This window comes from Ictalurus furcatus, chromosome 2, assembly GCF_023375685.1.
Source record: "Ictalurus furcatus strain D&B chromosome 2, Billie_1.0, whole genome shotgun sequence".
In the NCBI taxonomy this organism is placed as follows: Eukaryota; Metazoa; Chordata; class Actinopteri; order Siluriformes; family Ictaluridae; genus Ictalurus; species Ictalurus furcatus.
Genome location: NC_071256.1, coordinates 21,201,149 through 21,225,042, shown reverse-complemented (window position 1 = coordinate 21,225,042; position 23,894 = coordinate 21,201,149). Strand labels below are relative to the sequence as shown.

Below are 23,894 nucleotides of genomic sequence, written 5' to 3'. Positions count from 1 at the left end.
CAAATAAAATGTACTTTCAACTGTCTTTCATAAACTATAATGGACAACTCGTGAAAAAGGTTCAAGCACGAGATGTTAAATGGATTCACACATTAATGCAAACATAATACAATTTTTGAAGTTCTTAATGATTATATTTCAAAGTGAAAAGTGCTAGACCACTTTACCTATATTAAAAATGCATTTTACCATCACTTTATATACATATTTTAAATGTACCATCAGTGGGACACAAATGACACCACAATCATAGAATTACACAGCTAATGTCCCTTTTTTTTTACTTTTTTTTTTTTTTTTACCTTTACACAGTAAATATTGATACAGAAACGGTACTCACTAAAGTGTCTGTATGAAAACATATATTCATTAGAAATATACCGTATGTTACAACAGGATCTTTCATGATATTTATGTGAGATACAGGAAACTCTTGTCTAAACTGGTCATGGTGCAGAGGTTTTTTACTGCTTACTAATTAGTGTAGTGAGATGACAATTATAAACAAATTTCTAAAACGTTTATGCCTGTCTGATGCAGATAATAAATTAAATGTGCTGATGGGGATTTCAGTAGAATGTTTACCTTTCTAAATTTAATAACCCTTGTTTTTGGAGATCCACTTTGGGGGAAGTAAAATCTAGATTCAAATATAAGAGAAGCTTTAGTTAGTTTCATGTCCACCCTGTGACTTTTAGCTCTTTAGACTGTGACTGTCTTTGCAGAAACGATCCTTTGATTGACTTCTTGCTAAAAAAATGTTTCAATCTTCAAAGATTTTGGAACTTTGTTTTCTGTCTCATAGTCACTACAGGGAAAGGAAGAAGAACTTGTGTGTGTGTGTGTATGTATATGTATGTATGTATGTATGTGTGTATATGTGTATATATATATGTATATATATATATATATATATATATATATATATATATATATATATATATATATATATACACACACACACACACACACACACACACTCTGAAAATACACAAAATATAAAAATGCAACTGTTGGCTTCATGTCTCGCAATCAAAAGCAACACAAGTATCAGTCTATAAGCAAGTAAAGATGTGCTCATCTTCATTTTCCAGCACACATGTTGGACATTGTTCAACTTGTACAATTGTTCAAGTACAACTGTTGTTGAGTTCCACACTCAGCAAAATCTTGCCTAAAATGGTTCAACCATTTTTGTGCTACATTTTTGGCAAAAAATACAGTTTTTTGGTTTTGATTGAAGACACCTAAAAAGGCAGCATTTCTCGCCGTCTCTGTCTTTTTTTTTTTTTTTTTTTGATGAAACTGTGAAGACAAGGTCATAGAATTCAAGCTTTCCATGCCCTTTAAAATAGCCCCAAGTATCAATCTCAGGATGGCTTTACAGTGTTCATATTGTTTGCAACACAGCAGTCTTGTATGAGTGGCATCTCATAGTCCAAGTAATCTTTCTGTACCACTGATTGAGAGGACATTATGTCTGGCTGCTTCTGGGGCAGGACTCCATTGTCCAAACCTACTTTAACACCCTCCAATTCCAATTGTGAAGGGTCACAATACAGGTGTAATTGTTCTCTCTTTTTTTTGTGTATGTACCAAGCTACACCAACAGCAACAGCCACCAGCACTAACAGGAGAAGAATAGCCAATGCTGGCACAAGCACTGTTGTAAGCCGTGGATCCTCTACTTGTGCACTGGTGTGCTGCAGGTTTAATGTCTGAGCCTCTGTGCATACGCTGACTACATCACTGGGCTCATCCAGTGGACTGGCACAGATGGAATATGTGGAATTAGGAAGCAGTCCACGCAGTGTGTACTCTGGATAAGAGGCTGGAATGTTGAGTTGTTTTGGGCGCTTATCTGATCCTGAGAGGTTTTTATAAGTTAGTTTAACTCCACGGATATATGGACGTCTCTCAATGTAGCGATAAAGGTACAGCAGTATAGATGAGCTTGTTACTGTTTGTGCAAAGATTTCAGACATCACACTGACTGTTGCTGTAGAGACATTTTCAGGTAGAGCCAAATCCTCACTATTCTCACAATATTTCCCTGAAGTCCCATGAGGACAAGTGCACTCAAAGTGACCCCGATGATCCAGCCAACATGTGCCTCCATTTAGGCAGATATTAGATGGACAAAAACTCATGTTCAGATCTGAGTCTGTACTGCTGCTTGGGGAAGGTGGGGCTGGAGGTAAAGGATGACTGTTTGTCTCTGAAGAAGGTTCATCGCTGGGCTTAAGAGGGGGAATTGCACGCATTGTGCTGTGCACAGTAGTGATCAGAGGTGGGGCCAGCGTGGTGGTCTTAGCTGGCCTGATAGTAGTCCTTGCAGGGCATCCAAAGTCTTGATGTCCTAGTCTTTCCAGCACCTTTCCTGCATTCCGGGGTGGGAAATGACAGCGGGTCTCCTCTGTCCTTCCCAGCAATATCGGTTTATTACGCAGCCAGCTGGGAAACCAGGCCAGTGTGCAGAGGCAGTTAAAGGGATTCTCTGCAACAGTAAGTTTTGTCAAGTGAGGGAAGAGCAGGGTCATGTTATCAGGCAAGCTCTGCAGGCTGAGGTTGCTGATGTCCAAATCCTGAAGCTCAGTCAGTTTCTCAAAATGTTCCCACTTTAAAGGACCCATGGGATTGCCAGCTAAACTGAGTCTGACCAAGCCCCTTGCCTCCCAGATCACTGGAGGAAAATGATTTAGTTTATTGTTTGAAATATCCAGCTCATGAAGGTTCTTGAAGCTACCCAAGAGTTCCTGATTCAGGGTGCTCAGCCCTAATCCACCCAACTTAAGTGACTCTAATTTGGGTGTCTGAAGGTCAGCTGGCCCTGGTGAAGGGATTTTATTGAACCGCAGATCCAGTAGAAGCAGATGGGGCATTTTAAGAGCAGGTACTTTTGTCAGCTCATTTCTGTACAGTTTTAACTCAAGCAACTGCTCCAGACCATCAAAGGCTGCAGGGTGTATACTCCTTATGGTGTTACTGTGAAGATACAGCCTTTCCAGCAACTCCAGTCCAGCAAAACTCTCCTGAGAAATATGGGTGATTTGGTTAGATGAAAGATCCAGGTTACGTAGGGAAGACAGCGGCTCAAACACACTATCTGGCAGTTCATTCAGCTTGTTCTGACTTAGGTCCAGCATCTCTAGGCTTTCCAACCCAATAAAATCTTCCTGGGCTAGGGTCTCAATGCCATTCTTGAAGACATACAGGTTTTTCGTTGATGCAGGCATGTCAGAAGGCATGGTAGTGGCCTGGCGTGTATAACAGAAAATGGAGTCTGGACTTGAACAAGAACAGTCTTTTGGACAGTCACTGGCCAATGCCCAGGATGCCAACTGCAGATAGAGGAGCAGGGGTAGCAGCAGACGGAGGAAGGGCTTCATGTTGCTGCTGACAATCAGCCCTAAAACGAGATATGCAAGATCATATTAACAACCAAGTAATAAATAAATATTAGGAGGCATGGATGCACTGTGTCCCTTTTAATGCAATATGAAAATGGTACTGTACAACATGGAAAAAAGAACATTACATTATTCCAAAAAAAAGGTTCCTCAATGGTCCTTTAGAAAGGCTTCTTTCATAACGGGATTTTACCTTTCCTACTCTAATACAAAAACGCTCGCTTTACAATTCCTCCATAACATAAGCCCACTTTTTGTACTTGGGAATTGTTGTTTTGGCAAATTGTCATACAAAAACCAATTGAACTGACACATACTCACTGAAATACTAAAATGTAGCATGTGTTAAGACATGTAAAATAGCATGATGTGTCTCTCATTTTTACAATAACTATTGTAAATTACTACTGTATTGCAATAACTATTGCTGATTAATGACTGCAAGCAATCAGCAAAGTCAGTATTCATCACACGAAATTGCATGAACATGAGCCACCTTTGTATCACCCACTGAATCTAGGTGAACAGATTAGTACGTCAGGGAAGAAGAATAAAGGAATAGTATGAGATGGGAGAGATGAAGGAAAAAACAGGCTTACAAAAATGTATTTAGGGAAGCTGTAGATCATCCTCCAGTAGAAAATTAGTCAAGAGTGTTAGTGGCCCTGAAAAGAGGGGAGGAGACCTCACTTTTTTTCCTTCTTTCCCTCTCATGGTTGATATGAACAGTGTGTGTGGGGGTATATATTTCAGGTTCATGTTGAGGGGAAATTCTTAGTTTTATTAGACAGTACTGAGAGAGAGGGATGTTATTTTTCTCCTTTTGAAACCTAGCCCTAGAAAAAAATAGCCTGACATCCAATTCATTCGATATTTGATCATTTAAGAAGCAAGGACATGTACTGGGGAATTGTGTGCAAATAAGTATTAATAAATTATAATGTGGTCAGTCTGAAGCATCCACCTGTGGGTTCATTAAAATTCATCCTTGTAGCTTAAGATTTTACAGAAGAAGAAGACAACTTTATTTGTCTCACATACATTACAGCACATTGAAATTATTTTTCTTCACATATCCCATTCTTGTTAGGAAGTTGGGGTCAGAGCACAGGGTTAGCCATGATACGGCTCCCCTGGAGAAGAGAGGGTTAAGGGCCTTGCTCAAGGGCCCAACAATGGCAGCACTGGGGCTTGGACCCTCAACCTTCTCATCAGTAACCCGGAGCCTTAACCATTGAGCCACCACTGCCCACCTGGACTTTAGTAGGAGAGTAAACTGATTTTCTCCGAGAGCACTGTCAGTATACCATCTGTTCTGGGGTGACTCTATAAAGGGAGCTAATACAGGAGCTATAACGGAGTAGTTAGGACACACACATGCCTATAAACCATGTTTTCATCTCAGGAACAATGAGTGAAAATGTCTGGCTTTCCACTATGTCTTTATTTCTTTTTCTTTTTGCACATCTCAACCTTGAAGACTTTAAGTAATTTTGCAGAATTTTTCATGTGAATCTATAATCAATTGTAGGTTTATAACAAAAATGGTATATTTTGTTATATAGTTAGCTCAGTGTATCCACTTGTTATCCACCTTAATATGAGACTGACAGAGCAAACATTGTAGAACTCCATTCACAAAGTGTGAATGGAGTTAAAGTTACCTTTGTTTCCAAGACATGAACCTCATAAACTCATGTCATTTATGTCTTCATTTTTATTCATCTCACTGCTGGAGGTTACCTGAGGAGTCTCATGAGTCATATTCTGAAATACAAGTTGGACTACAGTCGTGATTCATACCTTAACCGGCAGGAAGGAAGCTAAAAAAATTTTTTAAAAATACAGAGCAGGTTTCTACAATTTGGCTCTACTGCCTAAAAGCAGGTTAGGTTGCAGTTTAGCAAAATACTTGGATGACTGCCATGCTGTTACAGCCACTAAAAAAGCTTCTGGGTGCTACACATGCACTGTTTTTATGCATCTGTTCTCATTTAAAGATGCTGCATCCATCCATTTTTCACACACATTCACACACTATGGACAAACTGGAAATGCCAATCAGCCTACAACGCATGTCTTTGAACTGGGGGAAGAAACTGGAGTACCCAGAGAGAACACCCGGAGCATGGGGAGAACATGCAAACTCCATGCACACAGGGTGGGATTCGAACTCACAACCCCAGAGGTGTGAGGCAAACGTGTGCCCTCCAAGATGCCTCATCTTCAGAGTAAAAGAAATGCCTGAAATGTTGAAACTTGGCAGGAGATCAAATAAACCAAATAAACAGAGTCTGAGGGAGACACAGTTCAAAGATAGACAGTATGATGTCATGTTCATTCTTGAAAGATTTTTTTTTTACTTGTATTTTCAGTATTTTCAGAAAGACAAACTGCTGATGTTTTATGAAGAGCAGAAGACCTAATTAGTATTTTTATTGTAGGTGCTGCTGGAAAACCTATTTAGACATTGCAGATAACACAAGAAGTAAAACGGTTTGCCATGGTCAGTTAGTTTCAGAAGTCAAGGGTCATTGTTGTCCCGTGGTGTTTGGCTTTCTGAGTGTGGGAATGTACTCAACTGAATTCATTTGACTGTTTCTTTTAAGAGCCAGCTAGCTTCTATTAGTGAAGAGAAATGCAGAATGATACTTATAGGAGCTGTTTCACAGGTACAGAGCTGTGAGTGTGAGAGTGAATAGATGGTAAATACTAAAATTAAAATATTACCTTTTAACTGTAACATATTTCAGATATTATGAACTGTTAGTAACAGTTGAAGCCTGGAGAAATCCTGCCTGTTTTTTCCCCCCAATCTTCAGCTGTCTGGTGAGCTGTCTGGTGAGCTGTCTGCCCACTGTACAGTAGCTTCAGATTCCTGTACTTGGCTGACAGGAGTTGAACCTGAACCAAGTTTGATGTGTTGTGTGTTCTGAGAGCTTTTCTGCTCAGCATGGCTATAAAGAGTGGTTATTTGCTTTACCACACACTTCCTATCTCAAACCAGTCTGGCCAGTCTCCTCTGACCTTTCTCATAAACAATCACAAGATGATGATTCTCTGAAAGCTAGGCTAATTCCTGATAACCGTCATCTCTGCTGTCTGTATCCACTTTTCTCCTTCTGGCAGCCACTCTTATCAGACAGTAAATGAGAAAAAACCTCTTGTGGATTACCTCACAGCTCTCCACATAACTTGAGTGTTGAGTGACTTCTGACTGCACGGGGCTTTAATTTTAAGTGCCTGGACATTGTATGTTGAGGGACTGGAGAAAGGTTGTCATTCAAGATGGCTCAAGGTGGCCTGTCTCCCTGCCATATGTTTTTTGTGGGTGTAGCAGCTGAGTTTGAAGAGCATTTCTTAATGACACTTTTTCACAAGAGCAGATGGGGCATTTCAGTCCAGCTTCAGGCTTTTGGCAGGCTAATGATTTAACAAGGCAAGAGATTACCTGGCTTTCCTCCCTTTTCATCACTGGGTTGATGATATAACATCTGGCCCTCTGAACAAATTTCACTATATCATTAGGAGAAATTGATTCCCCGCAGAAACTAACTTAATGTTTTTTAAACACTGGTCCTTAATGGCACATGAATATTCTTGCAAAATCCTTTAACCAGAGATGCATGCGATGTGTACAAAAGAAAGAAAGCCAAAGATGAACTGTGAAAAGAACTTTTCTCTTCCTTTGGCTTCCTTTTCAAAACCTGAAGTCAAAAGAAGCACGTGAAGTTAGTAAGAGGAAGGAAAAGCTTTGTCAGCAAAGTAGAAGCCAAGAGCAGGAGCTTCACAGGACCCACATTAAGAACCTGCCTTCACAACAAAGCCCAGGCACTCAGAGTAGGAGGTAGAGGCAACTGATGGTTTGCATTGTATAACGTGGGAGAAGGAGAAGACTTTTCATGCACACTAATACAGTCCTTTTGGTAAAGATAGGCGTGAGCAAACAGAGTGCACTCCATATTATGAGGGCCTTTGTCAGCGGCCTCATGGGCTCCCCAGAGAAGAATGGCTGCACTTACGTAGCACAGTTTAAAATGAAAACCAGAGCATACCGCAGTGCTGCATTCTTGACTGTTCACACTCCTCCTCACACAGGTTATACATCATTTATAGTAGTAACGAAGCATTGCGGCCATGTGAAGAGGAGTTGACCTCCATCTGTGTGATGCCCATGTGAGATATTCATTCCCCAGGAGCTTGAATGCACTTAAATCGGGAACCATTCAAGCCCACTCCCACCTCATACTATCACAGTTGGACCCCTTTACCCACAATCCATCACCACTGCCACCATCCATCAGCAGCAGCATAAACAAGCAGTCACGAGGACAGAAGAGAAAAGATGAAATAGGAGAATGTAAAGCAGAGGAATCTCTTGCTGACAGCAAATCATGTCAGATATGTAAACTATGAAACTCTGGTATGAGTATTATGTTGAGTTTGTTTAATTACTGCAAAATATGTGGGGGAGTATTTAATTAATGTTGTTCACTGTTGAAAATATCTTGCTTTAAAAGTTGACATTTTATTTTTGCATCTCACTTAAATGGAAATTTTATCACTTGGATATCAAAGCTAATATGCATGACTGTTCCTGGGCATCTCAGAACTGCACTGACGTGAAGGAGAAACCATACTTTAACAAGCCTTCTGTTCAATTCAATTCAATTTTATTTGTAAAGTGCTTTTAACAATGAACATTGTCTCAAAGCAGCTTTACAGAAACATATAAACACAGGATACAGATTAAGTTTTTACAGATATACTGTTTTTAAGTGATTGGTCCTATGAAGTTAGCTAGCTGAAGAAGCTAGCTGTTTTCAACCTTAGAATTCAGTTTTGTGTTCCCTCGAAAGCCACGCCTCAAAATGCATGCTTAGAGTATGATGGCAACTGAGAAAAAGGTTTCAGGTTGGTTTGGATGATCAAAACTGTCTCAGCATAATAGAAGTGACTACTAAAGCTCCAGTAGGGCATAAGTAACTGAATGGGCATTTAATGGCCACCACTGCTGGGAAGAACACGCTGATGTCCTTACTACATCTCAGTTTGCCAATCTGTCAACCCTTGTCAAAGAACCTAAGACCAAAGCAGCAAAGCTTGCAGCGTGTTTAGTTGTCTGAGCCCCCATCTCAGGTCAGACATGTTTGTCGCTTTGTTGGTAGCCAAAACCCCTCTTTTGTTTGACCCGTGCCTGGCTGACTTTACAGAGATAGCGGAGTCATATTTGCCACAGGTAAACAGGTAGGATTTCAGAGGCAGGTCCTTTGAGCGTGCACTGCAACCTGACACTTCCATAATTGTGTCTGTGCCAAACCGGGCTCCTGGGCCCTGTACTCACCTCACTGAAGGCACGGGGATGGGGATGGCAGTTGAGTGGAGCGGAAAAGAAAAGCTGCAGTTTGTCTATTTCCTTTGGCTTGTGCCAGGGGAATTAGAGAAGGCCAAATGTTACACCTGTGGAACAGTCAGGCAGCAGATACACACACACTTGTTGCTGGTACTGTGTCCTGCATCAGTATGGACTTATCTATAATCTTTTGTAATGAAGAGAGCTCAGACAGAGCGGCTGCAAGGAACCTTTTCTAGCACAAAGCTCTGCTGTTGGCTGCGTCTCCCCCTCTCACATGTCAGTCAACACAGAGATACTTCATTTAGATTACCTCCTCATATGATGCCCTTTGAAAGCATACAGCCATAATGCCAATATTGTTCTCTGTAGGACTCGCCCCAAGCTGTTCGGGTGTTTAACAATGTCCTTTAATAAGTTTACCACACATTGAAGTAAGTTAACATTGTTTTGCATTTGCTCTGAGATCAGAAGGATTCTGGGTCATAGGCCATTCATTCTGGGACTGAGACAGAGGCTGCGTCAGAAATCACGTACTGTCACAGTACCTACTGCACGGATGTTGAAACAGTACGTACTGATCAGTATGTGTGTGTAGTATGACTACAATCCCGGAGATACTATATCCGCCATGTTGGCATTGTCATGTGACTTTCGATGTCATCATAAACACACAAATCTTAAGGGGCCACCAGATTAAAGCAAACGCACTAACGGCAAAATGCACATCAGGAAAGTTTACTGAATTAGTAATGTACTGTGGCGGGGTTAACAGGCTGAGGTAAATTCGTTACCGTTAGCTTGGCCGGCTAAGGCATGATGGAGATCACAAAAAAGGTTTCAAATGCTGTGACAACAGTTTTCTTATTTAAACCTTCAACAAGTTAACGATTTATTTGGGTATTGTTAAACGAGTCCTGTTTAACCAAGGTTTAATACTTAAAGAGCCGACGTGCTGTCTTCCGACATTATTTTCTGAGTTTGTCCGCACCGGTCCCGTTGCATTATGGGATTTTTGACTCGCCTAGTGTCCATCGGTTGCACACTGCAAAATCTCACCGGAAGCAGTACGCCATCCGGGTATTTCTCGCCTACTGAGAACTCGGACATACTACTCCTCGGGCGTACTGCTTTTCACCTACTGTGTCGTAGGGTAGTACGTGATTTCTGACGCAGCCAGACTTGACCTTGTGGGTGACCTCTCACGCATGTTTCTTCCACATGTCATCTCTGGGCCTCTTTCCTTGCCACTATCGCCTCTGACTTATGAATTACAGATCTAAATCTACATCTGAATTCCTGTAAAGCTGAGGTATGGCAATATCCACTGTTAAAAGCATTATATAAATGAAATTGAATTGAATTGAAACTTCTGTTCTGATCTTTAGGTAATCCCTGACTCTGGAGAACACCACACAACTGTGGTTGATATGTCTAGAATCCCTCACCAGGTAACTGGGAACAGGATTTGAATGAAGAGATGTCTGTTTGTTCCTTTTTTAATCAGATCTAAAGTTACATTCAGAGATTTTGGCAGAAGTTAGCTAAAGCTGGCTGTTTTAAAACTCAAAGTCCAAACCAATATAGCCTTCAGCTTCAGTTTTCCCTTAACAGTCACTCTCCCAAAAGACAGATATTGCCTAGGTTAAAAGTCTAAATGCTAGTGAAAGATTGAAAACTTTATGAATTAAGCAATAGGATACATCTTCTTATGCTGATTGTCTGAGTTTCTGGAATGTGAGGAGAATTATTTAGTTCATCTAAAGACTAAAAGTTACAGTAAAGAGTACAGCAGTGCGGTGCTTAGTTTCAGAGCTGCTCCAACAGTGAGGGCTTTCAAACAAGTCGGAAGAGCCAAATGAACAGTAAATAACTATACGTAAGGGCAAAGAGTCCTTAGAATTTTGCTCAGTGGGGTCAAGCAGCTTCATCTGTGTGGTCTTTTACTGTTAGTGCAATAAATGAAATGTGTATCATGTGTATCCACTGGTTCAATCTGTTCTGGCATTCAGGCTTTGTTGAGAAACACACTGTTCAGCCCTCATTCTTATCACTCATTTCACCTTTCTTTCTCCGGAATGATTGCTATTAATGAAGTTCTGTGCAGGTGCATGTCAGTAGTTTATAAATGTATATTACAAATTATATTACACACAGAACATACCTTTCCTTTACTAGGTTCTCAAATTCAATTTTACAAATTATAGTCAGTCTAACAAATGCTTTATATTTAGCCAATTTTACAAATTATAACTTCTATTATTACTATTGGTCTGCTTTTTTTTGGGGCGGGGGGGGGGGGGCAATTTTAAGTTTGGTCAGCAACATTCTACATTTCTACTCTTCTGCTACACCTTTTGAACATAAGCACACATAAATACAGTCTCTTCTTGCAAAAAGGTAAACCTGAAAGAAATGAAAAAAATGAACAAGCCTGGCAAAACATCTCTTTCTATAGTCTTAGTGACAGCTGATGTGTTGTGTCTTCTTTGTGTCCTGTCAGGGTCCTGTGCGCTTCCATGTCCATGTCACACGGCATCACCACGGCACATTGCACATGGACAAAGTAGCTAAGATCTGATAAGCTGAGCTATCACTAAAAGCTATATATTTCACTAGCAAAAAAGAAAAAAATTCATTTCCTTGTGCAGTGAGGTGGACACACATACATGTACACACTGTGACTACGATATAGATGTTACTTAAGGACATGTGTCTTGGATGTATGCAAAGTTCAAACCACACCTGAGTCTTTCTTTAGAAGTCCCTTTGCATAAACACAGCTTTCCAGATAAATCAGAGCTACACGGATATTCCCTAAAATCTAATCTTGCAAACATACATTTGAACTCTTGTACTCTTTAATTCTGCCAGTGAATGATTAAGAAAGAGAAACTGTCAGAGAAAGAGTTGGCAGAAAAGGATGTCGCTGGCTCTCCTCAAGTGCATCAATCTCTCCTCCTTGACCCTTGGAAACCCTCCCATTCTTTCATTCACTCCTGAACTCTACATGCCATCAGCATGATGCCTTTACCATAACCCATGAGCCATATAATTATGTTGAAGCTTTGAGTTCAGAGTAGGTATGTTGAACGTGCTAATTGCATATATATGTAGAAACGAGCTGCTTTTCTGTTTGATTTTATGTCCAAGTTCTTCTGGTTGACTCCACTGACTCTGATTCTCATTTTATATGCAGGTTGTTGACAACTTTTGCAACACTGTATTTTCCTCATTCCTGTTGATTACTTTATGAGTAACAGACCATTTGTAAGATACCTGTTTCACTGGCTTTTTATGCCAGGAGGCATTTTCTATAAACCCCCATACTCGCACACACACAATGCCACTGAAGCACATGAAAGATCAACAGCACAACATGATCCTTTACTCAGTTTTGTGTACTTTAAAAAATTGACTATTGTTGGTCATGAGCCAAGTCCCAACATGCTCCCAGTTGTAAAGCACTTGGACCACCACAAAGCTCTTTTACACTATTGTCATTCACCTGAATGACCCACAAAAAAATGGCATAAAAAGGAAAAAAACATGTACAAATTGTACACTGTTAAGACCCTAAATCTAGAACCCTAAGAGGAATAATATAATCACAGACCCCTGGGATTCCCAAGACATCACTTTGAGAACCTAAGGTTTCAACGTTGAATCGTATAATCGTAGCTGCAGTAGTGAAGTAGTAGTTAGTAGAAGTAGAGGTAGTTGTATTAGGGAGTAGCGAAAAACCCTTAACTATACAAGGAACTTTTGCACATTTCAAGCATGCACATCACTGCTAGACAGTGCTGAAAAACACTGGAAGTGCTGTGTGCAGTCTGCCTACTCAGTCTTTCAACGCGCACCCTCACCACATTAAACAGCTTGGCAAATTTCATTTGGACCAGTCTCTCAAGCCGTCATGCCTATTATGAACAGGCAGAGGTCGGCTGTCGTTGTGGTTTTGACTAAATGCTGCTGGAATTGTCCATGTTCTTGTGCATGCAGGGATGGAGCGCACATGTCCTACTGTCACACTGTCAGTGCATGACCCGGCAAGCTGAAGAAAATAAATTTCACTGGGTTCCATTTATATGACCAAATCTCCCAATTGGAAGATGTATGTGGCTGTGTTTGTTTAGCCAAAGTAAATCTTGTAAAGCATGATGCTACATATGTCTTCAGACAAAGGAGTTCACTACAGGTCATATCCATGCTGCAGGTCTTGCACCATACTCAACCTAAATAACTGAATGTAGAACATAGATGCTAAGTCTGAGGCCCCACTAAGCAAACAGACAACTTGCTAACATGAAGGATGTATATACAGTATCTCACAAAAGTGAGTACACCCCTCACATTTTTGTAAATATTTGAGTATATCTTTTCATGTGACAACACTGAAGAAATGACACTTTGCTACAATGTAAAGTAGTGAGTGTACAGCTTGTATAACAGTGTAAATTTGCTGTCCCCTCAAAATAACTCAGCACACAGCCATTAATGTCTAAACCGCTGGCAACATCCAAATTGGGCCCAATTAGCCATTTTCCCTCCCCGGTGTCATGTGACTTGTTAGTGTTACAAGGTCTCAGGCGTGAATGGGGAGCAGGTGTGTTAAATTTGGTGTCATTGCTCTCACACTCCCTCATACTGGTCACTGGAAGTTCAACATGACACCTCATGGCAAAGAACTCTCTGAGGATCTGAAAAAAAGAATTGTTACTCTACATAAAGATGGCCTAGGCTATAAGAAGATTGCCAAGACCCTGACACTGAGCTGCAGCATGGTGGCCAAGACCATACAGTGGTTTAACAGGACAGAATCCACTCAGAACAGGCCTCGCCATGGTCGACCAAAGAAGTTGAGTGCACATGCTCAGCGTCATATCCAGAGGTTGTCTTTGGGAAATAGACGTATGAGTGCTGCCAGCATTGCTGCAGAGGTTGAAGGGGTGGGGGGTCAGCCTGTCAGTGCTCAGACCATACGCCGCACACTGCATCAAATTGGTCTGCATGGCTGTCGTCCCAGAAGGAAGCCTCTTCTAAAGATGATGCACAAGAAAGCCCGCAAACAGTTTGCTGAAGACAAGCAGACTAAGGACATGGATTACTGGAACCATGTCCTGTGGTCTGATGAGACCAAGATAAACTTATTTGCTTGTATCTTTCTCATTTGTAAGTCGCTTTGGATAAAAGCGTCTGCTAAGTGAATAAATGTAATGTAAATGTAAATGTATTTGGTTCAGATGGTGTCAAGCGTGTGTGGCGGCAACCAGGTGAGGAGTACAGAGACAAGTGTGTCTTGCCTACAGTCAAGCATGGTGGTGGTAGTGTCATGGTCTGGGGCTGCATGAGTGCTGACGGCACTGGGGAGCTACAGTTCATTGAGGGAACCATGAACGCCAACATGTACAGTGACATACTGAAGCAGAGCATGATCAGTATGCAGTATTCCAGCATGATAACGACCCCAAACACACCTCCAAGACAACCACTGCCTTGCTAAAGAAACTGAGGGTGAAGGTGATGGACTGGCCAAGCATGTCTCCAGACCTAAACCCTATTGAGCATCTGTGGGGCATCCTCAAACGGAAAGTGGAGAAGCACAAGGTCTCTAACATCCACCAGCTCCGTGATGTCGTCATGGAGGAGTGGAAGAGGACTCCAGTGGCAACCTGTGAAGCTCTGGTGAACTCCATGCCCAAGAGGGTTAAGGCAGTGCTGGAAAATAATGGTGGCCACACAAAATATTGACACTTTGGGCCCAATTTGGACATTTTCACTTAGGGGTGTACTCACTTTTGTTTCCAGCCGTTTAGACATTAATGGCTTATAGTTATTTTGAGGGGACAGCAAATTTACACTGTTACACAAGCTGTACACTCACTACTTTACATTGTAGCAAAGTGTCATTTCTTCAGTGTTGTCACATGAAAAGATATAATCAAATATTTACAAAAATGTGAGGGGTGTACTCACTTTTGTGAGATACTGTATGTGTGTGTGTGTGTGTGTGTGTGTGTGTGTGTGTACATAAGTGTGTGAATACATGCTAAGACTTTGCCTAAAGAAGGATGTCACTCTGCGCTGTATTTTTAAGCAGGGCTTCACCTAAAGTGTGCTAAGCTTAAACTTCAAGAGAGGAGACATGTCTAAATTGTCCATATACAAAGACACTAATATATTACTGCCTACACCAGGGGCTACATTCCTATAAATACTTGTGTGTGCGCGTGTGTGTTTGTGAGACACGCCCTCCATGATTGCATTCTACGGTCTACGCTTTCTCATTCAAACGCTGGTCTGTTGTGTCAGTTAAAGGGCTTGGAAGAGTTCTTGGGCAATTAGTGTGTTTAGTGTTGCGTGTTCTGGCTTGAGGCTGTGGTCTGCTGCCTCCTGGCTGAGAACAGAGAGGAAGCATTATTCCTTAGCTTTACGGCCCTTGTAAGACCTGAGGCAGTACGACAGTGGACTTCACAAACACACCCACACAGACCGACACAGGTGTAGCAGCATGCCTGACCAGGTCACTAAACAACCCCTCACACATCTCACAGCTGCACCAAGGCACCAGTAACTCTTACTTTCCTTACACCCACATACAGGCATTGTATTTTCCCTGCTTAGGCCTGCACCGCTGCAGTGTAAACGGTTATATTATCACAGCATGTATTAATCACTGCTCCAAGGCACCCCCTTTCTCTCCGGTAGTCACATGTGTGAGGCATTCTGCTTCATTTAACTCTTTTTAATTGGTTTTACCAGGTCTCAGTAAGAATCCTGGTCTCATTTTGCAAGAGCCTTACTGAGACAGGATTTTTACAACCGAAAAACTAAACAAAAATTTTGTTCTGTGGTTCTGGCTAGGTTTTAATCACGAAAAAGCACAGCGAAGTTCTTCTTTTATACAGTGCTTCGCAAAGATTGCCTCTCAGGTACACAGTAGCGCAGATCGAATCAAACAAAGTTATCTTCTCCAGAGACACCATTAATTGCTTAAATTACTATCGAGGTTACAGGCATATTAATGTAAAATACTCACCAGGGTATACAAGTCTGTTTCTCTTAAGCTCTTTCTTCCTTCTCTCTCTTGTTACTCGTTCTTCCAGAAGCCTGCGCGATGCTTTTCAGTAAATCCCCTGCTGCCGCTGGAAGAGAAAGAGGAAAGCGGTGGTTAATAAGATGTGTTGCGGATGTGACGACGTTCACACAGGCCTACTGCATGTGACTTTTGTTTACCCTCGCTCTCCTTTCTCTCTACTAAACTGTGTGATAGCAAAGCAGATATGAGAAGGAACATCGTTAAAACTGTATTTTTTAGTTTATAAGTAACACAGCAGCATGAAATCTGTTTTTTTTTTTTTTTTTATTCAGTGCTCATATAAAGTTTTTCTGTTGGAACAGATATGATGGAGATATTTGGATGGTGTACAGTACAGTACAATGGTGATCAAATTTATTTGCAGTTTGCGTTTGTAACTCTTTAAAAGTATTTCTATGTTAAGGAGGAAGTGAAGTGCCAAAGAATTCAAGGGAACAGTCTAGTGTTTTGGCTGCCAACAAATGTTACAGGAATTTCTCTGTCACATGTACATACACACACACACACACACACACGCACACGCACAGCAAGCACACACACACACAAATAAAATAAATTAAACAAACAAACACACACAGCTCTTGGCCTGGCATGCAAGGTGATCTGTTTTCTGATCTGTCACCACCTTGTTCAACAGGAGCAGCTTAGAGAGAGAGAGAGAGAGAGAGAGAACGCATGAGAGAGAGAGAATGCGCGCGCAAGAGAGAGAGAACAAGCGAGAGAGAGAGAGAGAACAAGAGTGAGAGAGTGAGAGAACGACAGAGAGAACGGGAGAGAGAGAGAGAATGGGAGAGAGAGAGAGAGAACGGGAGAGAGAGAACGGGAGAGAGAGAGAGCGAGAGAGAGAGAACGGGAAAGAGAGAACAAGCAAGAGAGAGAACAAGAGAGAAAGAATGAGCGAGAGAGAGAACGAGAGAGAGAGAGAGAGAGCGTGTGGCTGTCAAATTCCTGCATAGCATACTTGAGAATTATATGTCAGACGGTAACAATGTCTACTTTGAGGTAGTTGGTGTGTGTGTGTGTGCTATTTTTGTAATGCCTGAAGAAGTTCAGACACTGAGTAAGTTGACGCATATGCTCAGAGTAATGTGTGTGTGCAGTAATTGGAAAACAGTGTGTTCCTGTGATCACATAGAGATGACAGTTACAATCAAGCGCGTCATCAGTTGAAGCACAGAAGGATAACACACACACACACACACACACACACACTGTTTCTATGTCTTTTTTTGGAATCTAAAATGCCTCAGTGTAGATTCATCAAACATTACTCTACAAGCACATGCATACTTGTTCTCCAGTAGAAATTCCACAAAGAGAGTTTATTTTTCAAATCTAAAGTTTCCACATTGATCCATCAGACACTGTGAACACACTGTGATCATTTCACAGACCCTCGAGACGCATTTGAAACGCATTTAAATCTGTTTAAATTGCCCAAACCACTTCTGGAAGTCAGAGACGCATTTTCGCCAGATGTTATACAAGTGTAAAAATGTGTGTGTCCCTCCAAGCCACATGTTACAACCAAAACTTCCCAACACATTACATCATGATCCATGACTGTCATCAAGATTAAAATCAGCATGCAAAATGTTGATGTTGCTAATGTGGCACTTCTTTTTTTTCGGTTGCATAAAACAACTGAAAAGTCGGAACAGCACAGGAAGCTTGTGGTAGAATGTAATTGCCCGATTTGCATATTAACACATGATACCGCGACCAGATGTTAATCTGGATAACCAGACACATTTGACTACATGTGTAAATGCATGTTGCGAAATTCCTATCAAGATACAAGACACGTGAGGTGTAAATGGTGTCTCTATTCAACTGTTCTAGTGAAATATTCACCTCCAGTTTGTTTTGTTTTAATAGCTACTATGGTGTGTGTGGAAATATTACTCTGGGTAGCTATTTATCTATACATCTTTTACAGCTTGCTGTCATTTACAAGCACATTATTTGTTAATAGCTGTATTCTAGTACAACTTGTCCCTCTTCATGTGTGCAAATCTTGAAACTAGTTTTCTTATCACACCTCTTGCTAAAATACACTCCATGAGTAACCAAACTCGTAAATCAACTTGCGCAAAAATGTTTCGGTCCTAGGCTTGACAGACACTGTATATACATGTAGTGCAGCTCTTGTACTCGACCCGATGGGCTGAGAATACACATTTATTCTGATCTGGGATCTGAGAGTTGTGGGTTGTGAGTTGGTTTTGTATCAGTGTTAATCCATTAAATTTCTTCACGAATTATGAACTGAGTAATAGGACAGCTGTGTACGTGTGGACTTTCCTCACTGTCCTGGGGGTTTATAGGCTGAACGTGTGCCACTCTAAAGCTGGGATTGTTCTCACTGATTCATACCCGAGTGTTCGGAGCTCATCTGTGGACAAGATGTCCAAATGAAAGACAAACACAGCTCATGAGCCTGCGCTGCTGAAGATCCATGGGAAAGTATTATTACAGACAATACCGTAGTCTTTTCCTCTCCTGTCCTGAGGAAAACAAAAATAAAACTCTTGTGTTTTCAACGATGTGTGTTTTAACTACTGCTAATTATTGCATGACCCTAAAACAAGCAGGGATTTGTAAAACTATATCCAGGAAAGATTGATACTACAAAAGCTGCCTTTCAGTTTCTTCGTTTTGTACACTGAGTCAAATTACAGGGTTTTTCATGTCAGTGTATACAAAACTTTCTGTAAGAGAGAGGCATGATATAATATGCCAGTAGCTGATATTATATTAAGAGCTTAACCTAGGAACATGCTCATGTACTATTTCGTTCTAGAAAATGAATTCCTGGCATCTACACATTGTGCAGGATAAACACATATATACACACTCTCACACACAGCTATCCTAACGTGGTCATTTTCTCTGCCACTGTGTTGAGGAAATGACTGTGGTACACGGCTCGGCTGAAAATGTCCCCTGATCGAGCACACACACATGGCTGAGATGTAACTGAGAATAAACATGAGAATAGCATGTGTGTGGGTATAGCTGTAAGTTCATGAAACTGTGTGTGTGTGTGTGTGTGTACCCCGTGTTCATCAGAGCAAGGGACACATATATTCTTTCTTTTTCCTGCTTGCATCCAGACCAGGTGTACAACATTATCATAAAGAAAACTCGAGCTAGTTCTTGCTTATCTTCTAATCACTTTTTGAGCGAAGTTAAAGTGTTTTCCTTGCTGACTTGTTTGAAATTGCATTAGTCATTAACTGTGGCTGGTTAAGCGTTTGACCTTGTGCGGAGTTCAAGGCTGTGGTCAAACACAGCTCTGCGCGCATTTCTGAGCGGCTGCGCATTTGCACTGGTGCTGTTCTTTGCCTCCTCTGTTTCAGGCCTCATTTCCCCAATTACAGTTCAGTCGGGACGTAATTACACTCTTTAGATTAAAAGTCATTTCTCTTGTTTTACTGCTTGGCTGAAATGCTGCAATTTTGTGGTGGCTTTCAGAGATGCGTTCACTCCCTCTGCTCTCTTTCTTCCTCTCTCTCGTTCTTCCGAGGAAAAATGAACGGACAGAGTAGCAATTTTCAGATTTTTTGTCATATTCATAGTGCTCCAAATGGGGAATGAGGCAGCAGGCAAATGGCTGATGTTTACATAGTGCCTTGGAGATAAAAGAAGATGGCTGAAACAGAAATGGTTTAGAGTTTGTGAAGCTTGTGGCCATGGCATAAAGCACCTGTACGTGTTCTCGGGATTTTTTATGTGGTTCTTAATGCATCCTTTGGGCCTATTTATCAAACTCTGCTTTAGTTTGCTTTGACAGAGAGGACGCTTAAATTTGCCAGCACACTGCGTGGTGTGTTGAATGTATGAAATCATGGGTATGTATATACTGAGCTACAGTGAGATTTGGACACCTGGAGAAAGACCTGATCACATTCAAAGGCTCTCAAACTGTATAAAAGGCTTTTTTCACCACAAAATCATTCACCATGGCTCACATCAACTGACTATATTACTTCAAAAAAAACATGTTCAATTCAATACGGTTTTATTTGTATAGTGTTTTTAACAATATATATTGTCAAAGCGGTTTTACAGAATATATAGAAGATATAGATTTAGACCACTAATGAGAAAGCCAGTGACGACAAAAAAAAAAAAAAAAACTCCCTAAGATGACCTGCAGGAGAAACCCTGTTCCTTGTTCCCAAACCCTTCTGGGTGACACCAGGTGGTCAGATTATAAATATGTGTCTTATGTGAACTGTGGCCTATTGATGGTCTCTGTCATTAGTTCTAATGCTCTTGGACAAAAACACTCCTTTTTCTGCAGTAGTGGCTCTTCCTGCCTGCCTACTGTCTGACTTCTCACCCTCTCCCCATCTGTGCCTAACCCTCTAATCCCTCTGCTGAGAAGCGGTAGCACAGACCACACAGCTCCTAATCAGTACTAAAAAGAAAAGCGAGCAGACCTGTACATGTGCCTCTATCAGAAATAGAAAGAAAAAAAAAGACAAAATAAATGAATTATTATTTCTTACTACTGAATTGGAAAGTGTCCAGTCTTTGCGTTTTCAAGTTGTTCTGAACTGAACAGCATCATTCTGCTTTCACACAGTTTGCCAAAGTGGGCATAGTGATGGATTAAAGAACACAATGTGCCATTTTAAGAAGAGAGAAACGGAGATGCACTGGTTGTATTTAGAAAGGAGACATTTCACAGCTACTCTCTAGGTGTCATTTGAGAAGAAAAGGCAGACAGGGCACAGGTCTATAACACAGCCTTTTAAGATCATCCTGTTGCTTTGGCAAGGTTTTGTGTGTGTGTGTGTGTGCGTGCGTGCTTGAACGGTCTCTGTTTAGCAGAAACTCTGACTGCTGTTCTGCAGATTGAGTGATGGTGTTTGGACAGGGTAGTGGAGGAATACCAGGGGGATGTTATTCTGACACTACGTCTACTGCAAAGAAACCTGGCAGTTAAAGCTTTGTGTGCCGTGTGCATAACTCTGTACATTCTTCATGACTCCTTTTTTTCTTTTGACAAAATGTAGCTTGCTATTCATTAATCTGTCGACTGTGCTGTTAAATGTTTATGTCGTCTTTTTTTTTCTTTTTTTTTTTAACAGAGCACAATTGACTGACTACAGCGCTGACTGAAGCCCCGAGTCATAGTGGAGACTGATAATTAGTGGTTTAGGGTTAATCCACGGAGGTGTGACTTAGTTCATTTGCTTGGTATGTCCACATCAAACAAGGGCTCTCTTACGGGTGCAAAGTAAATACTCCAGTACCTGATTTTTGAATGACCTCCAAAAAATTTCTCTCTCTTCAACCTCACTGGCACAAAAAGTCAATATATAAACATAAGGATAGACCTTTATAGAGCTGAAAGAATATTACGCTCTCCATTTAGCACCAAACAATCTAGATCCAATCATTCAGGAGCAGGATTTTGCATAGGCACTCTTAGAATGCATTTAATAACTAGCTATCTGCACAAGAATTCAACTGCATTGTTGCATCAGTATAAATGTGCTCTGATGACAGAGCAGAAGACTTGCCTTCTATATTTGTTGTCTTAATTATACTTTATTTTTTCTTAAATAGAACTAATTAAGCTGAGACATAATTCACAAAATGTGTTCGACAACACCCACAGATACCTGCACAAACATTTCATATACTGTAAATTGCTTCAACAGCACCGGAAATACCTGTTGTTTTTGTTGGGTTTTTTTGGCAGTAAATTTCAACTAAAGACATTTTGACAAGGCACCATGACTACATCTTGTTGTACCTTATAACTGGGAAGATCCACGTGTTGAACTATTAATAAGCTTTTCTTTTTTTTAATGAGTTCCAATTACATATCTTGAATAGTTTGAGATCCATGCTAAAGGTACAAAAATTTGTACCACCCCAGTGACAAGGAAAATACATTTTAGTAGGCTACCTTTATGTCTGAGAGGATACAAATGCAGTGGGCTGTGAAAGTAAATGGTCATGTCCTTAGTGTAAATATAGCCTAATATCGAATATAATATGATATTAACACAAAAATGAGATGCAGATACAATAAAAGCCTACCAATAACAACGTGAAGTCTGGTTTAACAAAACTTTAACACAATGTGACTGTTCTTATCTCCAGAGAAATAAATGCACACGGGTTTGTTTAGTTAAGATGACAGATAAGAGGGAGAGAGAGATTTGGGGGGGGGGGGGGGGGGGGGGGGGGTTTCATATGAATTAAACTCGGTCTGAAATCATTTTTATATATATAAAAAATAGTGAATCTCCTTTCCACTCAGAGCGCCTGAACAGATGACCTTTTTAGCTCCCCTTTCCTGTCTAACCCTCCTACTGAACTTCTAGACAGACAGAAACACTGCTGTAACAGCTCAAGCACTACTCCAGCCGTGTGTAGAGTCTCAGTGCTGCAGTGCAGTATAGTATAGTAACCTGCTCGACTCAGTAACCTGCTCTGTGTTTGATGTCCCGCGTTCAGATTCTCACTGGGACAGTTCGGGACACTCTCTACTTTCTATTTATCCACAGTAATGACAGTAGCGAGTCCCTGAGACAGACTCAGAGACTCTAAAGTCTTTGGAGAGGCAGGACACTAAAGTCTAAAGCTTCGCAAAAGGCTGCGACCCTTTCACCTGCTTGAACATTTTGATTTCATATGTTGTTAATAGCCTATGTAATCCACCAGGTTTTTTTTATATAAATATTATTCTTAGTTTAATTTACGGCTTATTGACATGTCGCTAGTACAATTCTGTGCTTAGCCTCTAGCTATAGGAAGGGGGGAAAATCAAGACTCTAAACACAGAGTCTAAATCTGTGAAAAAGCACAAAATGTCAGTGTTTTTCGTTTATCTCTTGAGCGTTTTCTTGTTTTTAAAAATCTAAGACGACTCACATTAAAGTAACGTTGTGTTGCTTTAAACTTGCCCCAAACTTGCTCCAAGCAGTGTCCTGTGTGTTATTCAGGAGGAAAATCCCTTTCAGCCGCTCTCAAATCAAACCAAATCAAATCCTGTGAACTTGACGCGCGCTAAACTTTTCTTTTTTACCGTGTTAAAAACCGGGACGGTGGTTTTGCTCGCTCGCGCGCGCGCAGCTGTCCGTGTCCGTGCTGCGAGTGTACGGCTCGCGCCTCAGCCCGCTTACAACAAACAGAGGTTTACCGGCGAGTGGGCGGGGACTGTGGTGGCGAGTGGGCGTGGTTAGCGGAGCCCCACGTCCGCGAACGCGCACTCGTCCAACCGGTACATACAAGCATGTAGAGACACAATGCTTCTGAATACAAATCTCCACGCTTCTTACTTTACCTAATCAAAACGAAGAATGCATTTCACATCCAGATCACACCTATGTGTGTGTGTGTGTGTGTGTGTATGTGTATGTGTGTATATATATATATATATATATATATATATATATATATATATATATATATATATACACACACACACACACATACATACACATATAGAAAATTTTATTATATATTTAATATTAATATATATTTAGTATTATTTTTATTAATATATTTTATTTGAAATTTTATAGTATGGTTATATATATATATGTATTTATATGTATAAAATTTACACACGCACAAACATTGCTAAATCATGCTACTAAGGGTTTAAGTAATTCAAATGCATTCATCAGTTCCACGTGAATGAATAAACGTGATTAATTTTAAAAATGCTTTTTACTTAATATTGTTTTCTTAACAATAAATTTGAAACGTAATTTTATTGACATGAGTAACTGTAATCAAATTACATACATTTAAAATGTAATGTGTTACATTACTGCGTTATCAGAAAAAGTCATTAGATTACAGTAATGCGTTACACCCAACTCTGGTGCGTGGTATGAAAACATCATGTCCGCACCTCGATCGATACCAATGAGCCATATTTAAGGTCAGGTATTTGTCTCTCTCTCTCTCTCTCTCTCTCTCTCTCTCTCTCTCTCTCTCACACACACACACACACACACACACACAACTGTAATACATTACACCAGGAATAGAGTAA

The 23,894-nt window shown here is 40.7% G+C and overlaps 2 protein-coding genes across 3 annotated transcripts in view; one reads left to right on the top strand and one right to left on the bottom strand.

The window, feature by feature from the left end:
• LOC128624965 (mitochondrial import inner membrane translocase subunit tim16) overlaps nucleotides 1-23,894 on the top strand; it is a 172,885-nt gene that overhangs the window by 96,516 nt on the left and 52,475 nt on the right. The gene's annotated exons all lie outside the window — the stretch shown is intronic.
• vasnb (vasorin b) lies at nucleotides 959-23,021 on the bottom strand. Its single transcript, XM_053652932.1, has 3 exons — nucleotides 22,763-23,021; nucleotides 15,803-15,908; nucleotides 959-3,409 (listed from the first exon to the last, which is right to left on the bottom strand). Exon 3 carries the CDS (start codon nucleotides 3,387-3,389, stop codon nucleotides 1,371-1,373), a length of 2,019 nt encoding a protein of 672 aa, XP_053508907.1. The 5' UTR covers nucleotides 3,390-3,409; nucleotides 15,803-15,908; nucleotides 22,763-23,021; the 3' UTR covers nucleotides 959-1,370.